The 18,814-nt window shown below is 38.4% G+C and overlaps 1 protein-coding gene across 3 annotated transcripts in view; it reads left to right on the top strand.

Annotated features, from left to right (window-relative positions):
- ddr1 (discoidin domain receptor tyrosine kinase 1) overlaps nt 1-18,814 on the top strand; it is a 49,325-nt gene that overhangs the window by 28,689 nt on the left and 1,822 nt on the right. The window contains exons 4-17 of one of the 3 annotated variants that reach the window (XM_056232575.1): nt 788-1,016; nt 1,108-1,255; nt 1,382-1,484; nt 3,145-3,331; nt 5,187-5,436; nt 6,236-6,349; nt 7,369-7,416; nt 8,134-8,294; nt 11,536-11,737; nt 12,304-12,417; nt 13,971-14,266; nt 14,419-14,546; nt 15,977-16,174; nt 16,269-16,533. In XM_056232575.1, the coding sequence (XP_056088550.1) occupies nt 788-1,016; nt 1,108-1,255; nt 1,382-1,484; nt 3,145-3,331; nt 5,187-5,436; nt 6,236-6,349; nt 7,369-7,416; nt 8,134-8,294; nt 11,536-11,737; nt 12,304-12,417; nt 13,971-14,266; nt 14,419-14,546; nt 15,977-16,174; nt 16,269-16,533 (2,443 nt within the window). The remainder of the gene's footprint in view (nt 1-787; nt 1,017-1,107; nt 1,256-1,381; nt 1,485-3,144; nt 3,332-5,186; nt 5,437-6,235; nt 6,350-7,368; nt 7,417-8,133; nt 8,295-11,535; nt 11,738-12,303; nt 12,418-13,970; nt 14,267-14,418; nt 14,547-15,976; nt 16,175-16,268; nt 16,534-18,814) is intronic. The other 2 variants (XM_056232577.1, XM_056232576.1) reach the window with 2 other exon arrangements.

Genomic DNA, 18,814 nt, shown 5'->3' with positions numbered 1-18,814 from the left:
TTGCTCAGGACATTACGTGTGTCTGTGAGTGAAGAAAGTGTGCTAGGAAGTTTAAAAGAGAAAACGGCTTAAATGTCATATAGGTGTGTGTGTGTGTGTGTGTTAGCCTCATTAGCCTACATGTTTTTTTTGCCAGGAAATGGCAAATTGTGATTTTATTGTTTTGATTTGTTTTTGAGATTCGTTTGAGAAAAAGAAAAAATGATAAGAAAAAAATTCAGCTATTAAAACCTGTAAGAATATTTGCTTTGTGATGTTATTTTGAAGTATTTGAACATGCCAAATTACACTGAAAAAAATTGTATATACATTTTAAATTATTTAAAGCAAAGAATTTCATTTAAAAATAAGTATTGTAATACAGTGAAAGAATCAGTAAAGAGAATCATCGTCATAATGTCACAATGCTAAAAGGAATAGTTAATGGTTAAAATTTTGTTTATGCAAAGTATGTTTGTTTTGTGTGTGTGTGTGCTTTCATGAGAATCACACATTTAAAAGTATGAAATATAATTGTACATTTTTAATTCATGTTACATCTCTAAATGTAAAAAAAAAATTCTCTCTGTAAAAACTCAATACATCACTAAACTGCATATTTGCATATTATATATATATATATATATAATTTATTTTTTAAATATAAGAGGGGCAGGAAGTAATTAGGGAAACAAAGTAGTAATAGGACATGCCACACATCTGCCTCGAAGCCACACCACTCACATGAGCACCAAGGCTCTAACATGTCGAGCATGTACATAATATTTGTGTTGGTTTCCTGTCCCAGGTTGAGTACTGGAGAGGGGGACGGGGCGTGGTGTCCGGCTGGTCCGGTGTTTCCCAGCGGCTCAGAGTACCTGCAGGTGGACCTGCGCAAGCTTTATTTCCTGTCTCTGGTGGGCACGCAGGGACGCCACGCAGACGGGCTGGGGAGGGAGTTTGCGCGTAGTTACCGGCTGCATTACTCTCGTGATGGACGACAGTGGATGACTTGGAAGGACCGCTGGGGACAGGAGGTTTCTAACCCTTATGTGAACTATAACAACAAACTTCAACAAATTTAGATCTTTTGTTTGTTACAGTTCTTCTATGTTGTTTTTGTCTCAGGTGGTGACAGGGAATGAGAACACATATGATGTGGTCCTGAAGGACCTGGGTCCGCCCATCATAGCACGCATGGTGCGCTTCTACCCACTGGCGGACCGTGTGATGAGCGTGTGTTTAAGAGTTGAACTCTATGGTTGTGTCTGGAAAGGTTAGTCTCACACGTGACAAGCAATCCATCATCCTGATCACACACTCATCTACATTACATTCACTGCATGCAATTTCTGCAGTGGAATGGTGTTTCCCATTGAGTGATGTGCTTCTTCTCTGTTAGACGGACTGAAGGCGTACACCGCTCCTGTGGGTCATGCGATGAACCTGTCAGGCTCGCCTGTCTACCTTAATGACTCCATCTATGATGGCAGTAAAGAGGCAGGGTAATACACACACACAACTTTTTTCTTCAAATTGTTTTTTTAAGAACGTAATTTCATACTCCCTGCCAGTTTTCCATGTCTGCATGAAAATACTACATGTGTGCTACACATATTGGTAACTAAAATGATGTAGAAACCAACAAATTGCATTTTAAAGGTGCAGTAAGCGATTTCTGAGAAACGCTGTTGCAAGTAGATCGGACCGAGCACCACAACACACTTGAAGCCAATCAGCAGTAGGGGGAAAAGTACACTGCTGTATACAGGAGGAGAGAGAGTGAGTAAGAGGGAGATTTGAAAGAAACACTGTAGAAAGAGCTGAGAGACTTAACAAAAGAGAAAAGATCAGAGGATTATCACTAGAAAAAGAAGGGTTATGATCAGGCAAGAGCTTTAGGACCTGCGTTAATATTAGAAAAGCTTTCCAGCGCTGGAGAGACCTGAAGGCCTGAAAACCAATGCAGAGGTTGCGTTGTTTCTGCTCCATACGCGGGTAACATTGGTTTTGCTATGTTTCACAGAACCAAGATATGCTGTTGTTGTAATGTTAGTTATAGTAACAGGATAGTTTTGAGTGTCATTGTTTGTCTGGAGCTGCTGTCCGACTGGTGGCCAACAACAAACTCTTGTGTACTGTATGCTCATTTTTTGTTCTTTCTTTTTGTTCATTAGTTCATTTTTTTTCTTTATCAGCTTTATTTTTCTCAAAGCATTATTTTGCTTTGCTTCAGCTATGATAAAAAGACATCATCCACTCTTGCATTGCGTGTTTGTGCATTTTGCGGGCGGAGAAATGAAGGGAGGGGTGTGTTTATTTGGGTTGATGATCTCAAATACCAACAGTGTTTCTCAGAAATTGCTTATTGCACCTTTAAAATCATTTCATCATCAGTTGTCTCTCAGCGAACAACAATCAAGTAGGTTTAAGTAAGGATGGGTATTGTAAAATTCCCCTGGGAATGAATGAATGAATGAATGAATGAATGAATGAATGAATGAATGAAGGAAGGAATGGAATGGAATGGAATGAAAAGTGGTAAAGTGCTTAGACTACACTGGTTGATTGTATGTTTTTGATTTGCTAAAAAGAACCAGCTCAGAGTTGTTTGGAATCAAGACTACACAAGTTTAGAACTGTAGAAGAATGCACATTCTAATATCGATAACGAAACAAGACATTTGATTCAAATATAGTAAAGAAAACCACGCACAAAGAACCGTTTCTCTGTTCCCAACCCTAGTTTCATGCTGTGTGTCAAAAACAATCAATTGAGAACTTGCTGAGTTAACCTTCTCAATTCTCACCTGGTCCTGTCGTACTTAATTTTCTGTGAGATATGTTAGTCCAGACCCCTTTTTCATGTATGTATGTATATCTGTCAGGTGGGGTTGATGAATATTGTGTAGAAACATTCCCAGATGTGTTTTAATGGAGCAGAAATGTTTGCAATAGCTAAGCTAACGTTTGACAGTAGCCAGATGTGTATGTGCATGGGAAATTCCAACATGTGTTGTGAGTACATACGTACATCTGTGTATGTGTGTGCAAATGGCTAATGACTTCACATCTGTACGTATTGTGAGTACATACGTACATCTGTGTATGTGTGTGCACATGGCTAATGACTTCACATCTGTAATGTCTCTCTCTTCTCCGTAGGGTGATGTTTGGAGGATTGGGCCAGTTGTGTGATGGTGTTTTAGGTGGGAATGATTTCATGGAGAGTAAAGAGCTGAGAGTGTGGCCAGGATATGATTATGTGGGCTGGAACCGTGATTCCTTGGACCAGCCCACTGTTGACATTGAGTTTCACTTTGAGAAAACACGGGTCTTTCACACCATGCAGGTTAGTATGTATGCAAATAGCACAACATATATTTGGTCACACTTAAAATGTCTTAATGTCATTGCTTTAGATGCAAAAAATTCACAGCAAATGGCAAACTAATGAGACTAGAAGGAAAATGAAAAGACACTTTCCAAACCTGTATGAGTTTCTTTCTTCTGCGGAACACAAAAGAATGGTTTTAGTTCGTACAATTAAAGTCAGTGAGGCCCAAAATAACATTGGACTCACTCACTGACACTGGACAAAACAAACATTTTTCAAAATATCTTCTTTTGTGTTCTGCAGAAGAAAGAAAGTCATAGAGATTTGGAACAACATGAGGGTAAGTAAATGATCTGCTGTTTATCAACTCAAACTACTCACTATGCTAGACGGCAAAAGCTATCCCAGAATTCATCTCAGTCAGTTAGTAGGGCAGTAATGAAGCTCTGTCTCGTAAATCACCCTCAGGAGTCTGTAATTATCCTTCAACCCTTTGATGAACATTTGATTTGTTTTTATTTGTCTTTTTGCCTGTGGCTTTGCATTTGTGGTTGTGTGTGTGATTCTGAGAGACATCCGAGTGTTTTGTTTTCCAACAACACCACATAATTATTTCTGTTATTTTGTTTGTTTCATGTATTGTCATTTTTTTAAGGGTCTTTCTGGCCAGGAATGCTGATTTGTTTGTACCACTTCTGACTTCATTCCTTTATCTCTGACATAGCACAATTCACAAATGCCATCATTATCCCATGTTGCCTTGTTTTTCCTGCGGTTTCCCACAGTTTCAAAAACTTCCGCTCATACTCGCTTCCTTTAAATCTCGCAGCAGATTCCCAAAAGAGACATGAGAAATAAGACCAGAGGCTCCATTAAAACATTTCCCATAACAACAAGCACTTGTTCGCGTGCCTTTGTGAGATGATTTATGTCGCCTCCCTTTGCTCGCTCTCCCAGACCTTTGTTTAGAGTGTTTCCGTCTGTATTCCTGCAGTTTCAGAATACCGCCAGCCTCACCGGCAGTTTTCCTCTACAAATCCTTCCCCCCTCCCCCATTGGTTCAGGAACTCCAATGCAAAGTTTATCACACACTGAAAAAGAAATGGTGTAGGATTTACTTTAAAACAGTTTTCATTCCTAATTTGCCAGTAAATTTCACAAATAATTGCAAAGAAATTGCAGGAAACGCATTGAATCAAACATGAAATTATAGTAGAAAGACTGAAATAGGATTTTCTTGCAAAGCATACTCCAGTAATCTGTTTTATGTACAACTTTGAAAAATATTTTTTACAGTACATGTGTTGATGTAATTTTATGTTTCTGTGTATTTTATAGATATGTATTACTTGTGGACAGCACTTTGGTCCATTTTAATGGTTTTGAAAGTGCTTTATAAATAAAAGTTGAGTTGAGTGTAGTCCATCAAAGGGTGCTTACTTGAGGATATATAAACTGTGTGTGTGTGTGTGTGTGTGTGTGTGTGTGTGTGTGTGTGTGTGTGTGTGTGTGTGTGTGATGTATGAGGCGTCACCATGATGGCTTCGGCTACACTTTAACCTCCACTGTTGTGCTGGTTTGTTTTGAAACATGTTTCATGTGTCAGTGAGCGTTTGCACACATGTGCGCAGTTAGACGTTGACCTAACAGCACCATTAATGTCTAACCTGTCACATTATATATGTTCTTGCCCTCCACCTTTCATTCACTCCCTGTTTATTTTCTTTTTCTCCTCTTCTCCCATTTGTGGAGTAATAACATCCGTTTACTTCTCCCTGATGCCCTTTATTTCCACTGCTCCTTATTTTTGTTCCCGGCAGTCTTGTAGTGTCTTATTGCAGATTGTTGTTTTTGAATGTCTCTGTTTCAGGTGCACAGTAATAACAGACACACTCAAGGCGTGCGGGTGTTCAGCGAGGTGGTGTGTGAGTTTAAGGCCAGTCTGTTGAGCCCGTGGGCGGAGCCTGCGCTCAGCCTTCAAGTGCCACTGTCCGACCTACACGACCCTTCGTCCCGCACCATCTCACTGCCACTCGGAGGACAACCGGCCCAGATTCTCCGCTGCCGCTTCGCTTTCAGTGACCGCTGGCTCCTCATCAGCGAGATAAGCTTCTACTCGAGTATGAACACACACACCTGACCTCTTGCAACAACATACACTGGCTCATTAATAGTCATTTATGTTTTACTTTGAAACTTATTACATGACTGTTAAATGGATAAATAAAAATATAGATTTTATCAGTCAGAAGAAAGAGACTCTTGCACAGCTTTGTAGGATATCGTTCTATTATATAGTTTGGCGGTCATTATATAAAAATATTGGACCACGATCAGATGCAATTCAGGCAGTTTTTCAAAGTCATGTAAAAACCCTGCTAAAAACATCTTAAACCTAAGTCTAAGTCTAAGCAGGTCTAGTTTGTCTCCCAGCCTTGTCAAGCTGGTGCTATGCTGGTTTAGCATGCTAAATTCAAAATCCAGCTGAGACCAGCAAAAAACAACTTAGGATGGTTTAAGATCTGTTTTCAGCAGGAAATTAGTGGAAAATGTATGATCTTTTGCCGCAAAGCAAATATTCCCACATCATTCGAAACATAAAACGTGTCGACTGCTTTTGTTTTCTACTCATCCTCATGGGCTTCTTTTTCTGACCTGCGTGTTAATGAATTTTAGCTCAAGTGTGCTAGATACCAAAGTAACTAAGTTCTGAAAACTCAGTAGCATCCAGAATATAAGCATTACAGTAAGCCTCAACAAAAACTGAGAGAAAGTTTTTTGGAGAGAAGGTGAGACTTTGTGTCACACTTGTTGGGTTTGTAGATAAGAAAGAGAGTCTAGGAATATTCATGCTTCATCAGAGATAAAGCCTGCTTATCTAATTCTTTCTCCATTAACATTTCTCTGTCTTGTCTCCAGTGCCGTTTGAGGATGGATCTGCCCTTCCTCCTCTCCCTTCCTCCAGCACTCGTCCTGTCAATGCCACTTCTCCTCACACCCCCAGCTATGCAAACGGCACCGGCAGCCCCACCGGTGAGTCGGACGCATGTCAACCTCACCGCATTATGAGTGTGTATGCAACGCACTGCCGTGTGACGTTTGCATTAGTGCTAATAGTTAGGATTGGAACAGAAAAGTTTAATGTTTTCAGTTCCTTAATGATTCTCCTAACAATACTTTTATTATTTTGAAGGATGTACCCCACCCCAATAATTTGTCCAAAATATATAGTAAAAGTACAATACAAAAGCAATGCTACTTCACATATTTAAATGTTTTCGTGTGTGTGTATACATAAATGTTATTATAATGTGTGTGTGTGTGTATATATATATATATATATATACACACACACACACACACACACATAAATGTATGTATGTATTATTAGTATTATTTAGTTTTTTTTTTAGTTTTTTTTTTTAACATATTTAGTGCTTGGTCCAGAGTATAATTGTAATAAATAAAGGCTATTATTATGTCATATATTTACATTATTTTTCATTAATACACACAAACAAACACACACACACACACATACACACACGCACATATATATATATATATATATATATACAGTAAATATATCATATAATAATGTAATAATATAACAAATAATAATGGCCTAAAAGTACCATTTATTACAATTATATGACTAAATATATAAAATATATATCAATTATATTTATTTATATAAAAGTATATTTATAATATATAAAATATAAATACTCAGGGGCTTTCGCACCAGGTAGTTCTAGGAACTTAGTTCTAGGAGCTAGCCAGCAGGGTAGTTCCCGGAGAACAAATGGCTCCCTTAGGAACATTGTTTTCTTATTGGAACTAGTTCTTGATTTCCAATCTTATTCATGAGGTACATGGGGGAGAATTGGGAAAATTATGCATTTTTATAGGCTGAAAAGGCCTAATTTCACCCCATCTTCACAGTCCGACCTCGCTCATCTTTCAGCACTCCCATGTATCTCTGCCCCTCAATCACCCACCCCACCTCTCTAGTTCTCCCTCTTCTGACCTGTCCATCCTCGTTTTTCCAGACCTCTTCATGAACATTACTTCACTGCTGCCCAGCAGCATGCCAACAGGTGAGAGAGAGAGAAAGAGAGAAGGACGAGGGGAAGAAAAAGTATCGTCTCCATGCTTATTACACCGCAGATTTTTACAGCATGTTTTCTAGCACATGGGCCTTTTATAATGTTTCCCTCTAAATTTCTTTACATTTAAAAACTCTGTCCTCTCATACTGTAAAATCCCTTGAGAATGTGGTTGGGGGTTTTGTGTGTGCATGAGTATCCATTTTGAAGCCTAAAGAGAAAGTTTTTATGCATGATTTGGTTGACAATGCAATATTGTTTTGAGTTAGTGTTTTATATAGCCAAGCTTATAGAGGATCTATTGTGAAATTCATCTAGCTGTCCTTGTTTTTGTCTCTCTTTGAATTAACTTCAGTACCCTCAGTTTTAGGAATGTGCCCACTCTCACAGCTCCTTTACTCCTGTCAAAGCTTATTACTGCCCCCCAAAACAACAGCTGCCTCCTAAATTTACACACAAACACACACAAGCAAACACACACACACAGTGTATTAGAAATCAAGTCAAATCACAAAAAGTGTGTTGATTTCCTTGAAGGCATTTACAGCACTGAGATTAAAAGGTGGCTGTAATGGACAGATAAGCTTTGGTTTTACACTCTAAACACTCTTTAGGCTATAAATGCCTTGTTTATGGTGTTTGTAATCATTTCAATGTCAGATTAACATACACTGGTATTCATAAATCTGTCGTGTTTCTTATTAATAGAGTTCTCTGCCATCACTCTGAGGGCAGGGTTACCTGTGGCCAAAGATGACAGCAGCAACACAGCCATCCTGATTGGCTGCCTGGTTGGAATTATTCTGCTCCTATTGGCTGTTATAGCCGTTATTCTATGGAGGCAGTACTGGAAGAAGCTACTTGGCAAGGTGTTTTTTCATTACTGTGTTCTACAGTGTATTTCCTTTCCCCCATGTTGATGTGTTTCCTATAACATATTAGTTTGTTCCAGTCCTTGTATCTGATTGGTTGAACAGCGTTCCAGGATCTCTGATATAATAGTTTGTATTACTCCACGTGTCTGTGTTTGCACGTGGCGACAACTGAATGTCTTTATGAGTGAGTCATTGACTCATTTATTCAACTGAACTGATTGATTCAAAAGCACCAATTCATTCAGAAATGAAATGTGAAAATCTGAAATAGCATACTTACCTACTATTTAGTGGGTGAAAAACAGAATGTGAAAAGAGTAGTATGTCTGAATTCACAGCAATTATAAAACAATAGGCAAAAAGTACCCAGATGACTTACTACTACTGGAAAGATTCTGCAGTGTGCATCTGATAGACACTTTACTATCCCACAAGACCATAGATAGTAAAGGCCATAGATAGTATTTGGTAATGGCAGTGAAGGGATGAGACCAGGGCCGTGCACAGACCTTTTGAGGGGCATGTGCTGAAACTGAAAAAGGGCACCCCCCTCCCTTTTTTTAATATCAAGATTATTTAGTAAGCCTACATAAGAGGAAATGGTCTCATCTTCATGACAAATTCAATACAAAAAAAATAATAGTCTCAAAAGCTTTAGATTTATTTACTATTATCAACAACCATAATAATAATAATATAGATAATATAGATATACAGAGTTTCAGGGCTTCTTTAAACCATATTACAACAGCAACCTTCTGTGAGCCATGCTTGAAGATGTTTATGACTTCACTGTGATGTCCCTCTCTATGGCTATGAGGAGAAGGTCTGAGAGTCTCTCCTCTGAGCAAAGGCTTCGGAGTTGGTTCTTAATTAACCTCATTTTTGAAAAGGATCTCTCCACAGTTGCAGTTGATGGCAAAAACCTGACACTGTGGAGGACCAATGTTGGTCTCTTGAAGGTCTCTTATACACTACACTTCCCATAAAATAAGCCAGCAATGAAAAAATGATAAAATAGTGTGAAAAGTACAGTTGCAGTGAAAAGAATTTCTGAAGGATCACATGACACTGAAGTCAGCTTTGACCACAGAAATAAATTACATTTTAAAATATATTCAAATAGAAAACAGTTATTTTAAATATTTCACAATATTACTGTTTTTGCTTATTTTGGATCAAATAAATTAAGCCTGGGATGAATGAAATCACAAATTACATTATGGATGATAAAATATAAAGATTTCACAGTGATCTTCTGTAATGTTTTTTTTTAGTTTTTTTTTAGTTACTACTACAACATTACTGTAGTAAAACCATGTTTTACTACATTTATACATGTGAGGACGACCGGAGAGTATATAAAATACTATAGATTCAAGAATTAGACAGCGAATACATCCATATTAACAGCCTTGAACTAACCATAATTTAATATTATTACCATAACAGGATTAAATGTTAATAAATTAAGTGTATCAGCAGCAATCATAAAGCAAAGAACACATTTCTTAGAAATATATGTTAGGTAGGTGACGAGGATCACTCTTCGCTTTGTGTAGTTCCAGTACGAACAGCGCGGGGGCGCACCTGTGCTTATGATTTTCTGATGGAAACGGCGCCGGCGGCATCATCATTACATTTTCATCAACAGCTTACCAACTAGATTGTTATAGCTATATAGGCGCTCAGTTTTTCCTGTTGTAAAATACATTTGGTCAAAATCGCATTTTATAAAAAATGAAATGCTGCTGTATGCACAGGCTATTTAAGTGTAGGCTATGTATTGGCTATGACTATGGCAAATGTTAGCATATAGTCCTCTCTCTCAGGTCCCACATATCTTAGTCAGACATCAAATAAATAAAATATGAGCTTTTATAGACAACGTGTTTAGTACTTATTCAAACAACAAGATCTTAGTTTACCCTTGCAAAACTTCTGCTGTCTGCTGTGCGGCCGCTGCGGAGCTTCAGTTCATTCAGTCACGATAGAGGGGGCGGAGTTATCAGCTTTACTGACAGCGAACAAGATTTACACAAGCTCTTTTTAAGATCTTTCATTGGCTACATATTTTTAAAACAGACAGATAGACTTAAAGGATGACCAAAAGCATTAATTTATATATATATAAAAAAAAAAAAAAAAACACCATCACCAAAAAAAAGGGCACTTCGGCAAAAAGGGCATGTGCTCTGCACAGGTTGAGCCCTACCTGTGCACGTGCCTGGATGAGACTGATAGGTCACATGATAAGGACAACATGACTGATGTAGAACTAATGGATTATATTCACACTACACACGTTTATACTAGAACAAACTTTTTTAAAGGTTGCAAAGTAATTACAATAAACATGTCAGAGAGTATGTGATTTTGGATGCAGTTAGTGAGTCATTGAATCATTCACTCAGTTGATTCATTCAAAAACACTGAGGCTGCGTTCGAAATCGCATACTCTCTTGAGTAGGTACTTATTTTAAATAAGTAATTACTTCACGACCGCTAAAAAAGTGTGTTCTATATAGAACGAATGTGTGTAGTATGAATGTAATCTGGACGTACTACATTTGCCATGTTGTCATTATCATGTGACCTACCTGCGTCAGTTACGTCGCTTCACTGCCAATGTGCCAAGTTCACTGTGGCCTCATGGGATAGTAAAGTGTCCATCAGATTCACACTTCTGAATCTCGCCGGAAGAAGTAAGTCATCCAGGTATTTTTTGCCTGCTGTTTTATTAGTACTGTGAATTCGGACATACTTACTTTGTCACATATTGTTTTTCGCCTTCTATATAGTAGGGAAGTATGCGATTTTGGATGCAGCCTGATTAATTTATCAACGAATCAAATAACTCCTCATGAATGAGTCATTGAATCATTCAGTCAACAGATTTATTCAAAAACACTAATTCATTCAGGAACGCCACTACCGTGTGTTGCTCTGTGTGCTTTGACTTTGTTTGGAACTATTTTCATTGGTGGAGAAAAAAATAGACTGGCAATTTTGTGAATAAAATATAAATAAAGGATTTTTGTGTTTTGCACTGTAGTAGAAAAGCAAAATATTGCTGTAGGTTATCTTTTGACAAATTTTCTCAATAGAAAATTCATTTATCTGTTAAAACATTTAGGAGTAGACTAGCATAAAGATGACTAACAGACATGGACGAAATGCTACAAAACTCCAAATTTGATTTCATGGCTCTTTAATTTTGTCTTTACGTATCCAGGCCCAAGGCAGCCTCTCTAGCGACGAGCTGCGGGTTCATCTTTCAGTTCCATCGGACAACGTGGTGATCAACAACACTAACACGCACACATACTCCAGCCGCTACCAGCGCATACACACCTTCCCCGATGACAGGGACCGAGAGGGAGAATACCAGGAGCCCAGCACTGTACTGCGGCCCCGAGAGCAGCGGGACAGCACAGGTGACACACACAAAACACACTGAAGCATTCACATACCTCTGTCAGTAAGTGCACAGGAACCAGGGTTACCACGGAGAATGAACAGCCAAAACGACATCAGAAAAAGTACTTTAGCACAATCCACAACCCAGACACAAAGAGCCACTGTCCTATCTGACAGAGAGAGGAGGGATATTTTATTTCACTCAAACTCCACTTGTACTCAAATGTTTTTTTTTCTCCTGCCACAATTGCTTTCATGACGAATACTTTCATTGTGTGATTTGTTTTCATATATTAATTAACATAAATGAATGCCTCCAATACAGACTGACCAATGAAAAGATAATTAACAGCCTGCGTCATTATGGATGATAACACTGCCTGCTGTGTTTGTGCATCTCACATGTAACTGGTTTGCTCTGTCACCCCTTAACGGCCCTGTTGTTTGTGTTTTGTTGTGTCGTCTCGTGTTGTGATGCGTCTGTGTTGTGGTTTGGTTGTGTCGTTTTTGTCATGTGGTGACTGCTCACACTGTCGTACCCTTCGTGGACTTGCGTGTCTGTGGGATTTGTGTGTCCTCCTAGCACTGCTGTTAAACAACCCAGCATATCATCTCCTCCTGTCTGACCTGACACATGGCCCCAACAGGCTGACAAACTGCCACAGCCAGCAAGAAAAACCCCAAAACCTGTCCCAGGGTAAGAGAGAGAGGGTTCATATTGCCCTAAGAAAGGGGCAAGGGGTGGTATCCTCCCCAGGGAGCAGTTAAAGTCCCCTGAACTCTTAAAGGTAACAGTTAGAGTGATATAATGGCCCCAGAACAGCACAGAGGGTGTTACACATTCATTAAATTACGTTTCTGTTACTTTTATGTCTCAGGGGTTGATTTTTATTAAAAACGAAGGCCTGGTTTCACAGACAGGGCTTAGATTAATATTAGTTAATTTAGGACATTTAAGTAGCTTTTATAAACTTGTCTTAGAAAAAAAACATTACTGATGTGCATTTTGAGACAAAAACAATGGCACTGACATATTTTAAGATATCTCAGAGCAAGTTTCTTTCAGTTAAAACAGCTCAAACATGCATTTTTGTCTGGGACTAGGCTTAAAGGCACACTATGTAATTTTTCGCCACTAGAGGTCGCTCATTCAAAACAAAGACGTAGCTTGATGACGCCTTGATTTCGCAGAATCATGGTAGTTGTTGTCTTCACCTCTACAGCCGGTGGAGAATACGATTCGGGCAGAAATCATATTCATGGATGACCGGTATTAATGTTACGAAAGCCGTTGGAGCGGAACGAGGTCGTTGGAGCGATTGCTAATGAGAGACGAGCGTGACACACGACTCGAGAGCAGTGGAGCTTTTATTATGCCGCAGACGCCGCTTCCCCTTCTTCTGGTCATGCGTATGTGGGGTAACGCAGCGCTGTTTTATCATTTTAGATATATTGTAGTGTGTTGAAAGTTGTTATAATGCTACTCTGTGCGTTCGCTTAGCGTCTACTATATGAGACACTTGTTGCACACTGCAGTGAGCTAGATCGATATTAGGCATGGTAAATATGACACTCGCGGTAAGTCAAGAAAACAAGATTTAAATAAAAAGACTAACTTTGTTGAGCTGTATAACAATGATTAGTTTTCTGTCGATGAATGTATCCAAACAGTTGCTCATCTGTCTAATAAAACACATAATTTACTAAAGCGTCATTGGTGTTTCCATGGTTTCTACAAAATAAAACCGAAATCGAGGGTAACACAGACACGGTTCGTGTCCGGGTTTAAACTGCTTATTTATCTGTATTTAAACATTTTTAGGAACATTTGGGATAATGTAAGTACACAAATCAACAAAATATATAACATTGTTCTAGTGGTTTTTGGATATTTTAATCCAAAAATCGTACATAGTGTGCCTTTAAGCCTTGTCTGTGAAACCGGGGGTAAAAGATTTAAACGTATCTTTTGTTAAGGAAGGTCACATTTATAACGGTCTTGGAAACTTAAAGTGCCCATAGCTGAAGAAAGGATATTGTTTTGTCAGAGATGAGGTACTGTAGGGTGTGTGTTAGTGTTTTCTCACTGTCTTCTGACAGAAGTCTAAAGCCATACATATCACAGTATGCATGTAATGTCTCATCTCCAGTGTATGTGAGTGTTTAAGTGCATGTGTGCGGTTCATAATTACTTATTACAATGTACAATGGCTGATAAGTTTTTCTTTTGTACCTTTTTTTTTCTCTTAGCATGTGCTATTGACATGGTTGATAAAGGCCTACTGATGCAGGAGGGACCGCCTCCTTACCCTGGAGCTCCGCCCCCTGGTTTATCAGGGGCTCATTATGGAGAAGCATCAGGAGGCGGGGGGAGTGTTCCTCATTATGCAGAAGCTGACATCATCAGTCTGCAAGGCGTTAGTGGTAACAATACATATGCAGTTCCCGCCCTCTCAGCCACGCCCACTGATTGCCCACCATTGCCTGAGTTGCCACGGGAACGACTTGTATTCAAAGAAAAGCTGGGAGAAGGACAATTCGGAGAGGTACAACTTTGGATTGCAAAAACATTACAAATTCCCACTCCTCTCTTAGCTTTATGGGATTCTTTATTCATAAACCTTTTTGTGCTGCCTAAAGCAGACTTGTAATAATATTGTTCCCTCATACCAGTCTATTTATTTGTCTGCTTCCTTAGGTTCATTTGTGTGAGATTGAAAACCCCCAGGACCTTGCAAACCTTGAGTTCCCGTTTAATGTCAGGAAAGGACGCCCTCTTCTGGTGGCTGTGAAGATTTTACGGCCAGATGCTTCAAAAAATGCCAGGTAACTGTACACGATGTCAAAGGTACACTTTAGATATAAAAACATTTTATATTTTAAATAAATTCAATTTAATATATATATATTTTATTTGACAAATATTATATATTTATTCTTAATGTTACTTCATTTGACCTTTACAAAGCAAAACATTGAACAAATTTTGTAATTATATTTGATAACTAACTTTGATTTGACAGATCAAACTTTTTTTATATTTTGAATGCAATTGCAATTTTTTTCTCAAACTGTTCTCAGCTATATATATATATATATATATATATTAGGGCTGTTTTGGACTAAGGATTTTCATAGTCGAATCTGATTCGTTAGATTTTGCCGTAGTCGACTGATAGTCGAACCGTTTTTTTTTTTTTTTTTAGATAGCAGCTAGACGTTCGGTTGAATAACTGTTCGTCTGTTATAGGACAACTCGCTCTACGTTTATTTAAAATGAACAGCAAGACAACTAGAAGTGAATGTGCTTTCCATTAAATGAATCCTTAACACAAAAAAAACGTTGCAATGAACGTGCTTTGTTTTAAATAAATCACACACAGTAAACAAAACCTTAACAAAAAAACTTTGCAATGAACTTTGCCATTTAGACGCGCAAACTGCGTGCCGGTGCGGTGAGACGTAGCCTACATGCTCGGGCAGATTCGGCTTAAAGTCGTTCATGCTCGGATGCGGCGTCGCGCGCGCTGTTACAAAAAAAGCTGTGCACACGCCACACAGCCAAGCGAAATGGGGTCTTGCCGGTCTTGCGCACCCAACGCGTCATTTTTTTGTCATCCGCACCTTCGCGCTCGTGCGGACGCGTCGAGTATAAACAAGGCTTTACTGTGTCAGCGCGCGCTCTGATCGGTAAAGTTGCACAGACCTCTCCCGAATCATCTCCAGCACTCAGCCTCCGATCGCACCACTAACTCCGCCTTCGTTTCCCTCGTAAGATGATATTATTTAAACATTCTCTATGATAAAAAATGTTTGTAAAAAATATTTTAATAGCACGGTTTTGGCGGTTATAGAGTTCTAATGACGGTGTTCAACTATAACCGTCGGTCTCACGGTTATATAATAACGTCACACCCCTTATAACACTTGCCTACTATTCGACTATGAGGTTCATAGTCGAATCAGAACTCTCCGAATCGAATCGTCGAATCCTCGACTATTAGAAGTCAGCCCTAATATATATATATATAAACAGATAATTACAATATAATAGTTTGAGGTTGTTGTATAAAATCAAATTTTTGTGCCAAATAATCAGATTTGGTTGGAATAGTTCTTTAACTGTTAAACAAAAACTGCTGTTGTTTATTTTCTAATATTGTAATAAACTCAAATTCTTCATGCTTCATTTTCAAAATGTTGTCCTTTTCCCTTCTCTTATTACTCTCATTCTTTTCATGCTCTTCCTTCAACAGGAATGATTTTCTGAAGGAGGTGAAGATCTTATCTCGCCTGAAGGATCCGAACATAATCCGCCTGCTGGGTGTGTGTGTAAGCAGCGACCCATTGTGTATGGTCACAGAGTACATGGAGAGCGGAGACCTCAATCAGTACCTCTCCCATAGAGTGTTGCTGGACAAGACTGGACCTTCACATAATACACCAACCATCAGGTACACACACTCACACAGAACAGCACGACGGCAATATCAAGTAATGATGCATCTAATATAAATGAAAGGCTAAATCTCTGTCTGTCTGTCTCAGCTACCCAGCTTTGATCTCCATGGCGAGTCAGATCGCATCGGGAATGAAGTTCTTGTCGTCTCTGAACTTTGTGCACCGAGACCTGGCCACAAGAAACTGCCTGGTGGGTGGAGAGAGGGGCGAGGAGGAGGAGCGCGGCGGAGAGCGTCCGATAAAGATAGCTGATTTTGGCATGAGCAGGAACCTCTATGCTGGCGATTATTACAGGATACAGGGACGAGCTGTCCTGCCTATTCGCTGGATGGCATGGGAGTGCATCCTCATGGTAAGAAGAACACACACATCTGTAACTTGGCTATAATAAATAAATGAAAATACAGGAATATTAGGCATTCTTTTATTATTACAATATTATGACAAACTTTTTATCGATTATTTTGATTCATCCATGTTACTATAATAAAGATAATATATTGAATTACTTAATTTAGGTTTATTTATTAATATTTATTATCAGCTTTAATATTTGATATCTTATAATAAAGAAATATGATATATATGAAATTTTGTATAAGTTTTTTTTTATTCATAAATAAATAAGTCTGCGACCACTAGTGAAAATACTTTATTTTTTCTGCATTACCATAATAAAGATATATTTATGTATTAAATGTATATTTATTAATTAATTGTATTATAATATATTTATTATTAATTGAGATATACTTATTTGCTTCATTTGTATCATTATATTATCACTTATTAATATGTATTATCACATTTTGTACATCTTTTTTTATTATTAATTAATAAAAGTATAATATATTAAATGGGGTCCAAAAAGTTTGCAACCACTAGTTAAATTGCTTCATTTTTTCTTCATTACCATTATAAAGATATATGTATATTTATTAAATATATATTTTGGAATTAATATTTATTATCATATAATAAAGAAATACAATATTATATTATTATTACATTTTGTAAATATTATTAATAATTAATAAAAATTATATATATATATATATATATATATATATATATATAATGGGGTCCAAAAAGACTGCGACCACTAGTGAAAATACTTTCTTTTTTTCATTACCAAAATGAAGAGACATTTAATTACTTAATTTATATGTATCAAGTTATATTTTTTTTAGTGCTGGGCAACGATTAAAAAATGTAATCGCGATTAATCGCATGATTTTCTTGCGATTAATCGCATTGTTACGCGCAAAATTGAATAATGAATTCTAGTAGTGTATTGCTCACTTTTGATTTAAATGTACTGCTACAAAAGTGCAATAACATGTGGTTTGCAAAAACTTTAAACAAATAAGGTGCTTTTATACCAGCAGTATTCCCTTTACACAGTATCAATAAAATATTTCTTGTAAATCTCAACTTAAACATTAATGTAATCAAATCAAATATTTAAACAAAGCTATTTGCCACTGCCAGGGCATTACCTTTTATCTAGCTTGTTAAAACAGGTCCAGTTTTCTTGGGTTTTTTTTCTGAACAGGTATCTTGTATCAGGGAGCAGCAGAAACAGTCTATGTAGTCAAAGGGTCATGATCACTACTACAGATATAAGTCGACCAACGTTACTTCTCTGATAGCAGCTTAGGTTTGGTCATGGCATGCCATGGTTTCCCACGTAAGATTACATTAAACAGAGGTAAAGCCCAATTTATACTTCTGCATCGAACTCGCGCCGTAGCTGTGTAGCGCGCGTACCCTGACGTGCATCTCTCCAAAAATGTAACGTCAATTCTACGCGTACTGCAAGCGCTGTGATTGCTAGAACCGCTCCCCGGGTTTCACACTCTCCCTCATGTGTAATTGCGCGTCAACGCGGACAACGACGCAGATATATAAATGAAAACCAACGCGTAGTCTATAGCGTAGAGAGGCTCCGGTGTAGGTCCGACGCAGAAGTATAAATCAGCCTAGAGTGAGGTGAAGTGGTCGAGCACTGGTGCAGCGACAAGCGGGTGCGTTCCTGTGAAACTGTTGCAGTCATGCTCGCCTCACGCACGCGCCCGCGCGTTGCCGAAGTGGAATTGTCTAACTTTTTTGTACACGACGCGCAGCACAAATCATTGGAAGAGAGACTGATCCTCGGCTCGCTGTTTGTGAGTTTCCAGAATCTAAATAGTTATCAGGACATCAACAGGAGGGAATTCACATGGCAGAGCATCCCCGCTAAACTAAACGCAGGCCTATCAGGTAAAGTTATGTATAATTTTAATTTAAGTTAAAAAGGCTACAGCTGCGTAGCGCACAGAAGCCGGTGCCATGGTTACTAAGAGCGCCTGTCATTCACTCGCGGAGCGCTGTCTCCCTTTCTGTTCACCTGAGAGAACCTGCCAAAGCCTCTCCACTGCTTGTTTGGGTGGGTTATTTGCTGGCTGACCAACATCCCACCCCTCCTGTGATCATGGTTTGACTGTAGGCCTATGTGTATTCAGAGGCAGTGAGCAACGGACTTTCAAAATAATAATAAAAAAAACCTCTGCGTTAACGCGCGATAAAAGAATTGTCGGCATTAATTAATAAATGCGTTAACGCGATAATAACGCGTTAACTTGCCCAGCACT

This window comes from Rhinichthys klamathensis, unplaced genomic scaffold, assembly GCF_029890125.1.
Source record: "Rhinichthys klamathensis goyatoka isolate OS25496 unplaced genomic scaffold, OSU_Roscu_1.1 h1tg000349l_1, whole genome shotgun sequence".
NCBI classification, from domain to species: domain Eukaryota; kingdom Metazoa; phylum Chordata; class Actinopteri; order Cypriniformes; family Leuciscidae; genus Rhinichthys; species Rhinichthys klamathensis.
This window is presented reverse-complemented; position numbering and strand designations above follow the sequence as displayed.